The 17,157-nt window shown below is 46.7% G+C and overlaps 2 protein-coding genes across 6 annotated transcripts; both read right to left on the minus strand.

The window, feature by feature from the left end:
* Positions 1–2,895: 2,895 nt before the first annotated feature.
* On the minus strand, positions 2,896–10,675 carry gnl1 (guanine nucleotide binding protein-like 1). The gene is made up of 12 exons (XM_062465719.1): positions 10,448–10,675; positions 9,518–9,671; positions 8,700–8,836; positions 8,426–8,577; positions 8,156–8,227; positions 7,469–7,661; positions 6,986–7,084; positions 6,671–6,853; positions 6,388–6,566; positions 5,775–5,973; positions 5,409–5,549; positions 2,896–4,883 (listed from the first exon to the last, which is right to left on the minus strand). Exons 1-12 carry the CDS (start codon positions 10,518–10,520, stop codon positions 4,621–4,623), a joined length of 1,845 nt encoding a protein of 614 aa, XP_062321703.1. The 5' UTR covers positions 10,521–10,675; the 3' UTR covers positions 2,896–4,620.
* Positions 10,676–11,044: 369 nt separating this feature from the next.
* Positions 11,045–17,152, minus strand: znf384b (zinc finger protein 384 b). Of its 5 annotated transcripts, none has more exons than XM_062465722.1 (11): positions 16,993–17,152; positions 16,314–16,381; positions 15,999–16,212; positions 15,693–15,815; positions 15,399–15,562; positions 15,222–15,298; positions 14,243–14,467; positions 13,142–13,309; positions 12,961–13,039; positions 12,707–12,865; positions 11,045–12,454 (listed from the first exon to the last, which is right to left on the minus strand). In XM_062465722.1, exons 2-11 carry the CDS (start codon positions 16,377–16,379, stop codon positions 12,089–12,091), a joined length of 1,641 nt encoding a protein of 546 aa, XP_062321706.1. In that variant the 5' UTR covers positions 16,380–16,381; positions 16,993–17,152; the 3' UTR covers positions 11,045–12,088. The 5 variants fall into 5 exon arrangements, with proteins under 5 accessions (XP_062321706.1, XP_062321704.1, XP_062321705.1 ...); XM_062465720.1 differs by having other exon boundaries at positions 15,222–15,313; XM_062465721.1 differs by having other exon boundaries at positions 15,222–15,313; positions 16,981–17,141.
* Positions 17,153–17,157: the final 5 nt, after the last annotated feature.

The following is a 17,157-nucleotide window of genomic DNA, read 5'->3' on the forward strand; positions in this document are numbered from 1 at the left end:
GTTAGCTGCCGGGATAAGTTACCTAGCATTATACTCGTAGTGTTACTGTTAACACTACGTTAATGTTAGTGTTACTTGATAGCCTTCTAATGAGTTACATTCTGAAACCATACTACAGCGTTTGTCGCGTAGTTTTTGTCTATCGGAAAATATAAAATTGGAATGTTCGAATCGCATATATGTAACGCTACTCCTTAAAAGGTTAAAACAAACAACCCCAGCTGCCCCATTGTTACCGTCCGTTAAGGCAGGCTGATCGAAAAAAATAAATTACGTGACATGACATGCAGGAATTGACAATGTTACTCTGCCAGATCTTTTTTTTTAAATATATATATATTTTTGTTGTTGTCTTTTTGGACAGTGACAGTTAGAGACAGGGTGAATAGATGTCCCAGCAATCTTTTCTCATGACTCAGTCTCTCCCTCACTAAGCCAACATCTGTGGGTGTGGTGTGTTTACCTGGGGGATGAACTCTTCTTGGGAAAGGACACTGATTATACTGAAGCCTTGCTTGGAAACAGGCTTTATTGTCTCTGAAGAGGCATTTCAACAGTCTTGATCTGTTACCTTCCTCTGCCATTTCCCAACCACTTGTTTACTTTCCATGTCTACACAATATAAACTCCTGATAATTCCTTATTTACCCAAGCAAATAAGCAATACCTTATTTGCTCCAGTAGAAGACAGGAAAGTCTACGAAGTTAGATTCAATTTCCCACAGCTTGATAGATCTTCCCACCCAATCTAGTTTAGTTCTAGTATGGTTTGGGCCTAGAGTGTCCCTGTAGTGAAACCGAATCTCAAAGCAGAGGACCTGGTACATTTACATTTAGTCATTTTAGCAGATGCTCTTATCCAGAGAGACTTACAGTAAGTACAGGGACATTCCCCCCAAGGCAAGTAGGGTGAAGTTCCTTGCCCAAGGACACAACGTCATTTGGCAACGGCTGGGAATCGAACTGGCAACCTTCATATTACTAGCCCGACTCCCTCACCGCTCAGCCACCTGCCTCCCTGGTACATGTCGTCTGCAGGGCCAGGCTGCCCCCCCAACGTGCCGCACCCAGAGGCAGACAGAGGGACATATGCCGGGCAGTAAATCACATGACTTATTTACATGTGTGTGTATGCGTGTGCATTCTTTCATGTGTGTGTTCAATGTGTCTGTACCATGCATTCTCTTAAGAGTTAGTGTGTGTGTGTGCATGTGTGTATTTGACCGAGACAGTTAAGAGAAGGATCGGGGGACCCATACGTTCTCACAAAGGAGAGAATTTTGGAGGTTCCTTTGGAGGTCTACTGCAAACCTTGGGCATGTGTGTGTGTGTGTGTGTGAGATATCATGTGGCACATACTGCACATACATGCTGTTAACACCACAAATGAGAACCCTGTGCACAATAACGCAACAGCACCTGACCATTAACGATTCTCAAAGATCTATAGCAACGTAAGCTTTGATAGCCCCTAGCGACCACGTAGGTGAACAGGTGCCAGTTGGAATCCGTAGTTGTGGTTCTAATGAGGTTCTCTGAAGGTGTAGAATGAACCCCTTTGGGAGTCTGTAAGCTGGGCAACCAGACCTGGTCAGTATTAACTCCACCTGTGTCCACCCTTGTCTTGAAAAACAATTACCATTCACATGCACCTTTACTCTAACCCTCACCTGTGTGCATTTGTGTGCCTGTATGTTCATGCTTGAGACAGGATCTACCAAACCGTGGTTTTCGATTTTTTTTGACGCCTCTCATTTGAAACAAATTCATTACCAGTGGGGCTCACAACCATTAGCAGAGCAGGGCTGCGGTTGGATGTCTCACGAGCTCCTTATGACATCATGAGTAAAGTGTTCCGCCCGTGTGTCATAATGGGAGTGAGGGAGTCTAATTCAGACCACATGAGTGTAACTAGTGCGACCAATACTGGCAACAAAGACATTTGACACATCAGATTTTAATTTAGTTTTGAAATTTATGGTGTCATGCACTAGTAAATCTGAAGGCTTTGTGTGACTATAATTGCTGCCATACAGGTTACAGCCCCCATACTTAATTAAAGTCTTATCTAGGGAAATCAGGCAGCTTGGAGATTGGATTATCAGGCGGAAAGCATTCCAGATGACTTTCACCACATTACTTGCTGCTGCTTTTCATTCGGTCAGCAAATGTATTTAAGCATGGTATTAAATTGAAATATATGCGACTCCGATATCTAGGTTCATTATATTGTAGATTACATTACATTATACTCGGTTCCCTGAGTATGCCTTGAACAAATGTCGTTTCCACCACAAGGGTGAAGGAAGCACCGTGCCGGTAGGGGAGTGTGGGAATATTAGTGCTCCAATCAGATTGACCCTGCCAGGGCGTCTTAACCCTTGTGCTGCCTTCGGGTCACATGACCCAAAGGTTCATAACGAACCATCGTTGTGTTTACCCAATTTTACCCAATACAAAAACAAATAAAAATAATTTTCTTTTAACCTTCGCAATGTGGGGGGGGTCTGAGACAGCCCGACGGTTAAAAGAAAATGCTTCACTTTGTTTTTGTATGCGGTAAAGTTGTTGCAATACAACGGTGGGTCACAATGACTGATGGGTCAGAATGACCCGAAGATAACACAAGCGTTAAGACCAAGCGCAGATTATCCAGCCAACTGTGTCGGTTAATTTATCCATCTACCCATTCCAATGATGACAATGAAATATCTGTGTCCTGTGACATACACAGTTAGCCTATAATGACTGACAAATGTCTCTGGAAAGGATCCACTTAATTTGGACTTTACTTTAATTTTATTTAAGCCCATATGCTTTTATCAGTAAAGGTTGTCACCATAAGGGTTGAATGTGAACTCTATTTCATAAATCATACAATTATATAGAGACTCATTTGTTCAAAGGGTTCATCTTTATTGCAGGAAGCAATTCAGTTCATTGTCATTAGGCATAATGGCCGGAATGAAATGAGGAATGCAGCAATATACACACACCTCAAACACGCTCACGCAAACACACACACGCACACTCTCTAATCTCACTCGCTAACAGGTCAGTCTTTTTAACATGTTTCTTAAACAACTCCACAAAAGACTATAGCAACACACTTATGTCCGCTGTACTTGAAGCTGAAATTGTGTTGATTGGTGTTTCCAGCGTACCGTGGGTAGAGACCAGTGATGTCAGTACGCCCCGGTGTATGACATGGTAAAACAGCACTATGCTGCAAGGTGTTCCCTCTGTGTGACATGTAACATACACAGGGTGTGAGGTCACACAGCGTTGCTATGACACAGCACTTACAGGGTGACAGCAGAGACAGGGCGGAGAGGGACCGGCCCACCGAAAGGTCAAAGGCCAAGTTGAGGCGTTTAGACATACAGTTTTCTATACTGTAGTTCCTCTACTTTATGTATTGGCTTTGAGGTGCAAACATGGCTGTTATGATATATATATTTTTTAAATCTGTTTTTCATAGAGTGAAAATGCAGTGGCCAATCTCTGTCTCGGTTTATGGCTCTGGCTTGAAGTAGTTCAGTCAGTCAATCAATCAATCAGTAAATACAACTGACAGCTTAACATAATGCACTACTGTATGAAGTCAGGTTAGAGTCTCTGACGTTCTCTGTAGTAGTTATAACACTACATGTTCAACCCCAAATAGTCCAGAACATCGGGACCCCCCACCCAACCACCCCCCCACCCCTCCTTCATTGAATCGGAGATGAGAACACTAAATAACAGAACCACAGAAATGTAGACTAGAACCCTCACTAGGCAACAATCCTGCAAAAAAAAAAAAAGAACAACATTCAGATGATTGAAACATGGAGTGGAATCCTCCTGCTGGGTTAACCACTGGCACATCTGTGATGAAGCTTCAGCCGTTCCAGTTGTGCAGGGACGCCCCGGGGTGTCTTTCGAACCCCACGCCACGCCCCACCTTCCACCAAAGCAAGGTCATGCCGTGGTCTGAAACAAGATGGCGGATGAAGACAGTGATGATGACGATGATCATAATATATTGGGGGGGTTTCAGGACTATGCATCTGGCTCTGGAACTAAATGGCATCGTCGTCATCAGTGTCTGGTCCTGGTTCATCTCTTTCTTTAGGCTGCGGACTAAAAGATCTGTGTTGACCTTTGGCATCTCAGCTATGAGGTCACTTGTAAATGAACGGAAAATGGAGAACCAATAAATGGTCACACCGTGATTTTCCCAGCTGCTAGGGAGGTTGAAAAAACCCCATCTATGAAGATCTACATGCAGGGTAAGGGGTGAAAACAAACCAAGAGTCAATCCTAGAAGTTATACTTTGGGGGTCAGATGGGCGAGTGAGTGGGGAAGAGAAATTACTCTGAAAACTAAAAATGACTGTGTGTGTGGTTGGGGTGGGGGGGTGGGATCGATCTCAAAGCTTTTAAAAGGCAATGGGTGTAGACGGAGGGGGAAACAGATTGAAAGAGGGTGACGGTTCAGGAGGAGTGTGAGGGGTCAGAAGGAGTGGAAAAAGGAACGCAAGTCAACGAAAGGAAATAGGAATGAAAGCAAAACGCGTTAGGGGTAGAGAGGCCGACTGAAGGGGTGGCTATCCTTCTCTCATCCCCCCTACTCCGTCACTCGCACTCGTTCTCTCTGAGGACGTTGAACATGTTGACCGTGAGGTTTGAGGGCGGCGCGGGCTTCCTCTTGGGCTGCCCCAGCCCCTCGTCTTCATCGTCTCCGTCCTCGTCGTCGTCTGCGTCCCTGTCTCTCTCCTCCTCCGGCTCCGAGCTGGACTCTCCTTCCTCCTCCTCCTCCTTCTCTTCAGCACCCCCCTCTTCAGCCCGCCCCTGCAGGGCGATGATCTCGGCCAGGTCTGGGTGGGACTCCCACTGGTCTGTAGATCAACACACCCGTCAACTTTTTTTTCCCCCACACATGAGAGGAAAATACAGAATCCTGGAGCAGAGTACAGTAGAGTACAATAGAGTATAGTAGTCCTCATCTATGATGCAAACTTTTGTTTAGAAAGGTTTAAAAAATATTTTCGAAAATTTCTAAACGTATTTTTCCACCCGACACAAAAACAAACCAGTTTCATATTTTTTTCAACAACAGGTATTCAAGGTTGAAAAAGGTATTTAGAAAAAAAAATTCAATAATATTTTTGAAAAAGGGAAAAAAGTTTATAAAGCATGAAAATATATTTTTGAAAGAGGTTAGTTATGGATGCGACAGAGGGAGTTACCGATGTCGGCATTACTGAGAAGACATTCCTGATCATCATTTTTTTCCCTAAATAAGCATCCCGTATGGATATTATCTTACATAGCACATGTCAAAATAAATGTTGTTATATTGTCCTTAAAAACATAACTTTGTCGTTTTACAAAAGAGAGGGCTCCATGCTAATCTGCCGTACCTTTCTGCTCGTGGTAGCCAGGTGGTCGGAGGCACATGCACAGCCTGCCATCAACGGCCAGCCTCAGCAGGCTGTTGGCGGCTCGGTACACGTCGTTACGCGCCGCCTTCGCTGTCTTATATCCCCGCCTGTCGGCCCAGGCTGGGGTGGAAAAGAAGAGAGTTAAAAAATACATTTGAAATAATAAAATAAAAAAATCAGACAATTTTAATAAAAAAATTATTTAAAAAGGACAACAAGGGAACAAGAAATCCAGGGTTCGGTTGAACTACTATGAGTCAAATTAGCAGATCAGACAACTACATCTCCACAAGCCGGTTTCCACACAGAGCGTAATTCCACCCGGTGACCACCAGAGGTCCTCACCCTCGCATACGTCCCAGGCGGTCCATCGGAGCTCCCTCTGGCCCTGCTGGCTCTCCTGGATGTTCACGTGGGCCTTGACGTCCTCCAGGCTGGGGTGCCTGAGCTTCAGCACCTCCAGGAAGGGGGTGCGCTCACACAGGTAACCCACCGAGCTGTAGGGCTCCTGGAGCTGAGACACAGGGTAGATACCTGCCAGGATCTAGAGAAGGAGCACTGTTATTTGTACCTGGGAGGTGGATTCGGTTTGCGGTAGGCCAGGCAGTAGACGTGGAAGGAAACAGCAATGGGATAGAGAAAGGGAGTGGGGTTGAAGGGGGGCAGGGAAGAGAAGGAAAAGGTAGGATATAGACAATATTGAGATAAAGAAGAGTGGAAAGAACAGGGAAGGAATGGTGCTTTCATGCTGTAAGAGTTTGTGCTGCGTAAGTCAGTGTGGGATGATTGCTAACTCCTGATGATTGGAACCTTGAGAGGCAGTTCTCATTACGATCAAAAGAGCCTTGCAATTACTTTGAATTTGAAAGTCATGAGGGAATAAGTAATCAGTTGTTGTTTTATCATTTCGTCACTCCAGAGCTGGTACGGACATTTCTGGATTCATTTTGTACCGTACCTGTAACTGTTTGTCGACACAAGAGGGGAAGACCAACCCGGGGCAGTCGCACAGTTTGACAGTAGGGGTGAGGTAATAGGTCTGGAAGTATTTGGTGTGGCCGGGAGTTCGAGACACGCTCACCACCTTCCTCCCCACCAGACTGTTCAGAACGGACGACTTCCCCACATTAGGGAAGCCTGCAGACACAGAAGGGGGGTCGTTACTATCCAGACTTTCCCACTTAAACTCTGCGAGGGGGGGGGGGGGGAGAGAATGGTTTAGTCTCTGTACGCCGTCTCACCTATACAGCCCACCGTAAGGACCCCATCTTTATACAGCTCCTTTGTCGGGCCGCTCATCTCCATGGCGACATCGCTATGGTGCTCAACCAGCACAGACTCCAACCCGTCATCGGGCTGCTCCCCACCCGGTTGCTCGGCAACGGAATCTCTTTGGATCTTCTTCTCCCAGCTGGACAGGTCCACTGGAGGGATGACGGTGAGATGTGGGCATGAGCACACAGGGCCAAACAGGGATTAGCGCTGATGCGCTAGCTCATTAGCCACCTAATGCTCTCATCCACACAGGGGGTTTATGGGTGAATATAGACTTTCACCTCTTCCTGCTGTGATTTCCTGACACGCCCTCAGGATGTGGAAGGGCCCCCCCGCCTGCCCACAGCCCCCCTTCTTCCTCATGCGCTTCTTTTGAAGCACTAAAAGACAGAAAGACAGACAAACAGTTATTGGTTTGATACGCTCAGTTATGCAAGTTCTCTCCCCCCCCCTCCCATTATCTGCCATCTTCATATCTCTTCTTTGTCATAATCTCCACTCCCTTCCCTTCCTTCCTCCCTCCCTCCCTCCCTCCCTCCCTCCCTCCCTCCCTCCCTCCCTCCCTCCCTCCCTCCCTCCCTCCCTCCCCCTTCCCCCCCCCTTCCTTCCTTCCCTTCCTTCCCTCCCTCCCTCCCTCCCTCCCTCCCTCCCTCCCCTCCCTCCCTCCCTCCCCCTTCCTTCCTTCCTTCCTTCCCTCCCCCTTCCTTCCTTCCCTCCCTCCCCCTTCCTTCCTTCCTTCCCTCGATGAGGACACCCTGCTCTACCTGTGCTGTAGGGCTGCCCAGGGTGGGAGGTGAAGCACACAATGTGGAGGAGGGGGAACTGGGAGGACAGGTAGTGTTTCCACGCCAACACCAGGGGAGGGGAGCACAGGTCGGCCTTGTTCAGCACCAGCACCACCTGCTTCTGCAGGTCGTCTGTGATGTAGCGGTACAGGGTCGGGGGGAAGTGCAGCACCTTGGACACACACGGAGAAGGGAGTCAGGTGGCTGAGCGGTTAGGGAATCGGGCTAGTAATCAGAAGGTTGCCGGTTCGATTCCCCGCCAGGCAGAATGACGTTGTGTCCTTGGGCAAGGCACTTCACCCTACTTGCCTCGGGGGGAATGTCCCTGTACTTACTGTAAGTCGCTCTGGATAAGAGCGTCTGCTAAAATGACTAAATGTAAATGTAATGTAGAAGGCTGGTTCAGATTGACTCGAGTGTTAAAACCTTGGGAGTTTAAACATGATTTAAAACATGCTTTAAACATGCTTTGGTCTGGCGTGTACCAGCTTGAGCACATGACCAAGCCTTTCCATCTAAACATGTTTGAGAGATTAAACATTTTATATACGTAACAAACTCGGTGTGGTGGCTGTGTAATTTAAGTGTCTCCACCTAGTGGCAATTCAATATATTTCAACATGTGGAATTGGTGTAACAATAATGAGATGAATACAGATGACCTACCGGATGCCGGATGTCTACGATGAGCAGGATAATATCTGACATCTCCAGTACTCTCCACAACTGCCTCCATGTCTGGGAGAGAGTGACAGTGAAAGAGAGTGAGTGGGAGAGACACAGAGAGAGACAGAGAAAGAGAGAGAGACAGAGAGAGAGAGAAAAGGAGGGTGGGGTGAATGGCACAACAGACAGTGAGCCATTTTCACTGACTCGTGAAAAAGTGTAACCAACACTGTATGCGGTTCACGTTGTGTTATAGAAGGGTATATGCACCTCCAAGTTGTGCTCAAAATGACTGAGGGATCCAGGGGGGTTCCTGGAGTGCAGGTCATTTACATACTCTCTGTATGACTTCTCTTCCTTTTTCAGCAACTCCTCCCGCGACATCCCATAATTCCAGGGAGGTCGCCGTGGAAAACCAAGACCTGGGTTACAGTGAATAGATATTAAGCAACATTATGAGAGCCAACATTGTGCTGTGTTTTGATAGATACTGTTGGCAGGAGGTTGTTTTGACAGCCTTGTCTGGTGATCTGGGGAAGCACACCTCTCTCTGTGGGGTACAGATTGTCAACGTTCACTTCCAGATCTTTCTCTGACACCTCCTCCAAAATCTTCTCTCTGGCAATCTTTTTCCTCCTTTCAACCTCTTCTTTGCTCTCCTTTTCAAAGTGCAGCCGGAACCTACGTGAGAGAAAGAATGAAAGCAGAACGTTGTAGCTTATGGTTGTGTGTGCACGGATTGAGGCAGGCATTTGGAACACATTATCCACTGATAACACAAGATTCCACTGGCCCCTTGTGTCTACAATGTCTGAGCTCATGTACATTTCTAACTTGTTCTAGTTTTTATATATATATATATTTAGCCTTCTCCGGCCTCTTTTACTTTAATATCTACAAGCCTTGTCAGTTTGTTCCAATTTAATATTCACTTTATTAACCCTGTCTTTAGTTCCCGACACACAGTGCTTCAAACACTACAGAACATTCACTCAACTGTTGTACGTGCCTTAGGCAGCATCGTATCCTAGATATCCTAGTCCCAGCTCACATAGCAGCTGTACACATAGATAGTAACACCCTTCTTTTCACTGGGTATCCAGGTCTTAAGACATTTACATTTAGCAGACATTTACATTTTAAATTTACATTTAGCAGACGCTCTTATCCAGAGCGACTTACAGTAAGTACAGGGACATTCCCCCGAGGCAAGTAGGGTGAAGTGCCTTGTCCAAGGAAACAACGTCATTTTGCACGGGCGGGAATCGAACCAGCAACCTTCTGATTGGTAGCCCGATTTCCTAACCGCTCAGCCATCTGACCCCCCTCTTCATAGGAAACAAGGTTGCCCGCTGCGCTCACCTGTTGGGGTCGTATCTGCCTTCCCTACTGGAGGGTTGTTGGTTCAACCTCCTGATGTCGGTGGTCTCACTGTCTGAGGTGTCTGACTGCCTCTCTCTGTCCATCCCTCTCTCCATGCTGGCATGGCGGCTACTTGGTCCTGAGCCTGTGTCACCTGGACAGAATACAGATCAGAGCCATTGGAAGACAAAGTCAATCAAGCCTTTCTAAATTGGGGCCAAACTTTCTTTGGGAAAAACAACACAATATAGACAAGAACAATGAGCAAACGATCATTTTTATCTCGGTTTTGCGGAAGTATACAGTATGCCATCAACGTCAGTGGTGTGCATGCATTCAAAACCTAATCTGTTTGGACCATGTGACAAAATAAAACAGTTTTGCCATCCCAATTTGAGATTGCTTAGATATTACATAACTGTACTTCGAGTTTGCGCAGTTAACTATTTAATACTGTACGCCACTGATGCTACAACATCTAACAAGCTAGTCATGATCAATTAACTATTATGCTATGGCTGTACACCAAATCGATAAGCAATCAATAGCAATGACTGCTGGAAACTAACTTCTTGCCTATCGGTATATCTATTGACGCCCACATTCCTTGCTCCCGTTAGCTAGCTGCTGTGTAGCTACTGGCTACTATACGTATGTACGGCTTGATTGTAGAACAATACAGTTTTGTTGTCAGCAGGGATTAGGTAACAATTTGGATACCATTCGCTTGCTACCAACAAACCTAGGTAGCATGGCAAAATAACTACGAAATATAAAGCTTGCAATACATACACACAGGCGTTAGACACATAAAGCCAGTCATTTCAGGTAGCTAGCTAGCATGTAAATTAGCTCGCTACCTAGCTAGCTAACTAGTGAGCTAAATGTAAGCTTATTAAGCACGAGCTTGCTAAGGTGAGATAGCACTACCTCTCTTTCTCTCCCGTTTCACTTGAAGCTGTTTCTTCTTCTGCTTGGTGCTGAATGGCTTCTTCCGAGGCATAATGGAAATATACTTCAGATAAAGCAACTACAGCTATTAAAGCTTATTGTAATATAGCAAATTATAGATTGTGCTATGTCAGAAAGCTAGCTATTTACATTCGTGAAGTTTCTCGACTCCTACACTTTTTAGTGACGCGCAGATGTCCACTGCAGAGAATGACGGACGAAACCAATACGTTGTAGCTAGCTGTCTATTCTGTTTACGAAGTTGGTTTAAAGTAACCAAACCTTTAAATCAATTTTTAAAAACGGGGTCTTTGTTTAACACTTGTCTATAAATATATATCATGAGCAATTATAAAGAAATATCGCTCCACTCATTTTATCAGAATGGTTCAGTCCGAAGTGTAAACACAAGCTCATTTGCATGACTCATTTCTTCACACAACTGGCAAATCGAAAATCAAATTTGTCAATACAGGCACACATGAAGTCCCCCATTCTATATCGATATCGGAGTTAAACGTAAAGAGTTTTAAGGTGTACGCCCTCAGTTCAGTATTTACCAAACAGGTACATGGCACCGCTTCAGTGAGGTGTTTAATAGTGTAGGTATCGTAAGCGTAAAAACACATCTCGGATTGACGTGTCTATTTGGAAAGGAATATCATAAACATCCGTTTAATACTTAAATATCGGAAGTATAATAGCAAGAATACATTTGGATAACAATGATATTCTTATGACACACAATGAGATACAACTAGGACTACATGAGGAAAAAGAACACGCTAACCCCATTCACCTCCCAAAATAGTACGTGAACGAAGCAGAGTTTGGCTTTAGTCCATACATGTCAATTGTCTTTTAAAAAGGTATATGGACTTTCGTTACATACATACATATATATATATATATATATATATATATATATATATATATATATATATACTGGTAATATATACTTTGAAATATTTGCCTATTGTTTCTTTTTCTTCTTCCAAATCAATATATACTACTTCCCTTTTTTCAGTGAAAAATATAATTGTTAGCGTATTCTAAAATAACTAGACATAACATAGAAATGACAATGAAGTTGTAGAAAAACGGGAGTACCTGTAAGAAAGTATAAAAATTTACCTTCACAGTTTACCACCAGTTTCCATTAAAAGTATCGCTGAAGTGATCATAAATTATGGCCATGGATACATTTGCAGGGAAGAGCAGGATATGAAATAGTAAAATATAAAAAGAGAACATCTCTTTACTCTGTTTCTCCTCTCGCCGTGCGTTCTGGATGAACACAGATGGAGAGAGATACCCTCCTTTACATGCACTACCCATTCAGAAACCTGGGTTCACAAAAAAAAGGACATTAATCTGGGCATTAGTGAGAAATCGAGTACAAAAACACCCTCTCTCAAGAGACCAGAGACCTTCTCCCACCCAAGTCTCCTCCAAAGGTCTTATGCCACATTCCATTTTTCAGGCACAGTCATGTGTTCCTCTGTCATCTGTATTTCTTAAATCCAGTCCATCAGAAATCCTGTCCATGTATTCAGCCGTCCTACATGCCTCTCCTGGCTCCCTTCCTATGGTCAACCCCCCCCCCTCCCCACACGATCACTATGAGTTCAGGTGCTCCACCTGGATGGTGGAGGTGGCCACAGTGAGACAGAGGTCTTTATGGGACACCAAGTCAGCCACACTAACTGTTTTGTATTGGATATCCCCAGCAGCCACAGTCTTATACTGGTGCAGGTCAAAGGGGCAGCCCACTGTCTCTGCCTGGGTGTAGCTGCCCTGGTTCTGCCCCTGCCCTCCTCCACCGGGCCTGGAGCCCCCGCCGTCTGTGCCCTCTCCCAGGCCTTGAGCTCCACTGTGGTTCTGGTTCTGGTTCTGGTGTGATTGTGCCTGCTGAGCTGCGGCTACGGCCGCTGCAGTCAGCTGGTCCGGGTTGTGTTTCTGCATGTGTTTGACCAGGTAGGTCTCCTGTGAGAAAGACAAGACGCAGAGAGACTACGTCAACACCGGGGAGATCAGCAGGATACCACTCGGACCTCACTTATAAAGAGACTCGGCTATACAGCTCGTCAACCTCCAAATGATCAGAATCAGGTGTGCTGGATCAGGGTCGGAATTAAAATCCTAGATCTCTAGGAGCGGGGTTGGCCAGTCCTGGTCTGGAGTTACACTGGTCTAAGGCCACAGCTCCACAGCCCTGTAAAGAGACAGCAGTCTTACCGAGGTGTATGTGCGGTTGCAGAGGCCACACGAGTACAGCTTGGCGTGTTTCACCGTGTGCGTGGACAGGTGAACCTCCAAGCTCGCAGCGTCCGTGTAACCACGGTTACAGTTGCTACACTTGTAGGGCTTGTCTTTGTTGTGTTGCCGCCGGTGAGACTGATAAAGGATAAAAGGTAACCTCGTCAGTGAAGGAAAGGGGGGGGGGGGGAGGGGAGGAGGAATCTGGCAACTAGGATAGGGTCGTCACTCACCTGGAGGTTAGATAGTTGTGTGAAGGACTTCTCACATCCCGGATGCACACACTTGTAGGGCCGATCTCCCGTGTGAATGCTAGAAAGCGAGGGAGGCAGAGTTTACGATGGAATCCCATTACCGAACCGAAAACCGTCACGCAAGGAGGCGAGAGGGTCACGTCGTAAGAGGGGTGGTTACCGGTTATGCTGCTGGAGGTGACTGAGCTGTCTGAAGCACTTCTGGCAGAAGGAGCAGGTGTAGGGCTTCACCCCCGTGTGGATACGGATGTGCTGGGCCAGGTAGCTGGAGTTGGCAAAGGACTTGGTGCAGTGGGGACACTTGTGGGGCTTGGCCTCAGTGTGGTTCCTGTGGACAGAGGGATGAGTGATGGCCGAGGAACAACCCAGGGAGGGGGGAGGACAAAGGAAGACAAGAGAAGGAAGACACATTTCACAGATTGTAAATCACAACGATTTTCAACGATCCGACTGGTTCCTTACAGCAAAACGCACTTGTGTCAAGAGTAACCACAAATCCATCACTAGACATAAAAATAATCCATCACGGTACAGTCCTCTCTGTGAGAACCCAAAAGGTTGACACACACAGGAGCGCTGTTGGCGATTTGGTAGGATTGTGAAGAGAGAGCATGAAGATTTAAATGCATCTCCAATGATTCTTTCTTGCCAATCACTAGGGGAAAGCGAGAGGTGGACGCTGGGCACTAATGAGCAGTGGAGAACAGGGAAGCCATAACAACAGGGCAGCAAAGAGCAGCTCATCTGAAGGGTTAAGGTTGTCCGCTCAGCCTTGTGATTAAGCATAAAAGTGTGTGTGGGTGTGTATGTGTGTGGGTTGGGTGTGTGAGTGTTTAAAAGGGCTTAGTAGAAGTGAGGAGAGGCAGGCAGGAGAAACACAGAGGGGAGAGCTAAGCACATACAAGCACACATGCACGCACACATTGTACAAATGGAAAAGAACTCCCCCCCCCCCCCAAACACACACACACCAATCACAAATATCTCAAACTCTGCAGTCAGATGCATGCGTCCTGAATGGAGGTCTCGATAACCTTTTTCACAGAAGAGTCCTCTACTGAATGTTGGTTTTCGAAAAAACGTCACTAGTTGGATCCTAGTAGCTCACTGTCATGCATAAAGCACCACTCATTCAGGCCACACACACACACACACACACACACACACACAGACGTCTTGGTTCCCCATGACAAACTAGGGAGTGGGGGGTTTAGAGGGAGAGAACGGCATGGTGGGGGTAGGGTGGGGGGGTCAGCAGTACCGTGTGTGCTGCTGTAAGTGACTGAGCTGCCTGAATGATTTCTGGCAGTAGGAGCAGGTGTAAGGCTTGGCCCCGCTGTGGATACGGATGTGCTGGGCCAGGTAGCTGGAGTTGGCGAATGACTTGGAGCAGTGGGGACACTTGTGGGGCTTGGCCTCAGTGTGGGACTTGGAGTGGATCTGCATGTCTGACTTACTGAAGAAGGTCACCGCACACATCCGGCACCTACAGGCGGAGAGACACAGAGTCGAGGGGGCGGGATGGAGGGAGGAAACGGAGAGAGAGAGAAGTACGAGAGGAAACGAGGAGAGGGGGAGAGGATTCAGGAATATGGAAAACAGTTTGAGGAAGAGGAATAGGGGAGTGAAAAGTAAATGATTTTAAGGATGGTCAGACACGTTGAGGGAAGGGGAAAAGCAGAACAATAGTAGATGACATGAAAGTGGAATGAGTAGCACACAAGAGCCGGGGAGAAAGAGGGTGAAACAGGTGAGGACAAGAGGAAGAGAGCACTTTCTGCTAAAGTGAGACAAGGATAGAGAAGGAGCTTGAAAGGGTACCGAAACTAACAAGACGTGCAGCATAGAAAGAGAGGGAGAGACAGTCGAGAGGGTCGGGCAGAGGGGGTGTGTGTCCACTCCGTTGCAGTGTGTGCGGGCGGGCCAGTGTGTCCATGCAGCAGACCAAACACACGCCGTGTTTCACAGTGCAGTAACGTCCAGTGAAAACCTTTCACCGACAAAGCAGGTGTGTGTGTACGAGTGTGTGTGCACTGCCACAGCATGCAATGAAGCCGTTCTGTGTGTGTGTGATGTAAATATCCAGCAGCACCTTGTTCATCCAAAGCAGCCTCATCCTAACCTGTAAACCTTGACTGCTGCACACACAGACAGGTACAGGTGTACCCACATTCTGCAGCCACATCTCAGCTGGATAAGGAGCCTCTGTTTGGGGGGGCGTTCAGTGATGCCATCTGTACCTGTAGGTCTTATTTGTGTCTTTTCCTCCGTGGTCTTCGTCTTCATTCGACAGGTCGTACGGGTCTGTGGCGTGATGCTGTAAAGACATAACCTATCAGAAGTCAGATTACGCCAACACACTCGAACCCCTCCCCCCCCCCCGTCAACCCCTCCCTGCCGGCCAGACATCCTCCTACCTGCCCCCCTGCTGCTAGGTGAGCCAGGATGAGAGTCTCGTTCCCTGCCGAGAGGGCGTGGCCAGCACCGAGCCCCGCCCTCTGCAACGCCGTCTTTTTCTTCCTGCCTCGCTTTGATGGAGTCGGCATGACAACCAAGTGGGGCAGTCCATCTTCTTTTTTATCTAATGGGAGGGGGTCAATCTGATGGTCAATCTGCGTGTGTACGTCAACAACACTTTATTTCAATTTTTACCGGAGTGAGGTGTACTGAGAAAAATGCTCTCTACAGATGTGTGTGTGTGCGTGTGTTACCTGTGTTCGGGGCATGAAGTGCAGAGACGATCATGGTCGTTGCCGGGTGACCGGGAACAAACGATTGAGAGGATGATGCAGGAGATACTAAAGTACCCTGAGGGGTTGTGATGACCAGACCTGCTACAGAGTCAGAGAAAAAACGAGAGAGTCAGAGAGAGAGAGAGTCAGATAGAGAGAGAGAGAGTGAGAGAGTCAGAGAGAGAGAGAAAGCAAGAGACGACTGTCCAAACAAAAAAAAAAGGAACGCTTGCACTCCTGTGTCCTCTACAGAAGGTTTGCTGCTGTCTTGGATGCGAAACAAACCTGCAGTCATGATGCCAGTGGAGGACACAGGGACCACAGTGATGTTTTGGGTGCTGTGAGGGGGAAGCAGGTGCCCCCCTCCCCCCTGCCCTCCCCCCTCCTGCTTGGGGCCTGGGATGAGCACTGTCGTTTGGTAGTGAGAGGTACTGGAGGCTTGGAAGGACGGATTCTTCTCCTGCTCCTTCATCTTGTTCAGAAACATGGCGTTCTCGATCTGAGAGACACAGATTTGGGGGGGGCGGGGTCGTTACATATGATACGTCTGTGACTCTGGCTTGGAGTAGCTGAGGGAAGGAGACAAATAAATGGTTATACCTGTCCTTGCACAGTGGGAATGGGAGACCAGAAGTACGATGAATTAAAGTGGGAATCTTCCATCATTCCTGCAAAACAACAATTCATTACGATTTTAATAACTTCGCTTGCATCAACATCGGCCCGTGTTTGTAAAAGGCGATGACAACTGCCAATGTAACTTGAACAAAAAAAATTTAACTAAAGAGAACATTTTGCAGCATACTGCTGGACATGCACGGCACATTCAAATCTCAGTCAATGTCAACATAATCAAGTTAGTCGTAATATGATTGTGTTCTTGTGAATAAAAAACACTGTGACACGTCGCAAAAGTCTTGAAATGAATAACGCAAATTGTCTTTCCACTTGTTTAGAATTGAGTGTGCTTTAAGTGCGCCTCCATTTCTATTCCTTGAATGCTAGCTACGTGCAAAAATAGACACCGATAGCAGAATGTGTGTGAGCGAATAGCTGTATCTCGCGCCTGTCGTTCCATAGCTGAGAAAGTTAAAAAAAACAAAGCCCCCAAAAAAATCAAGGATTTAAAAAAACGACGAGATGAGGGGAAAAAACTACACTCGGTACAAGTCAATCTCTCAAAGACTTCCGGCTGTCCAGACGAAGAGATGCGGCTGTAGCAAGTCGCACAAATTAGCAGAAAAATACTATGATCAAGTGGGCTAACCGTGGTATTTACCGGTGCTGAAGTCTCCCTCTCCCTCCCCGGAGTTCCCGTGGACCGGGACAGTTCGGAAACTCTGTCCAAACTGCCCGAATGTAGAATTTCACCGCGTTTTTTGTCGTCGATATTTTTTCTTTTTTTTTCTTTCTGGTGAAGCAGCTGGCCGACTTGTCTGCGCTA

Source organism: Osmerus eperlanus, chromosome 7 (genome assembly GCF_963692335.1).
Source record: "Osmerus eperlanus chromosome 7, fOsmEpe2.1, whole genome shotgun sequence".
Taxonomy (NCBI): Eukaryota; Metazoa; Chordata; class Actinopteri; order Osmeriformes; family Osmeridae; genus Osmerus; species Osmerus eperlanus.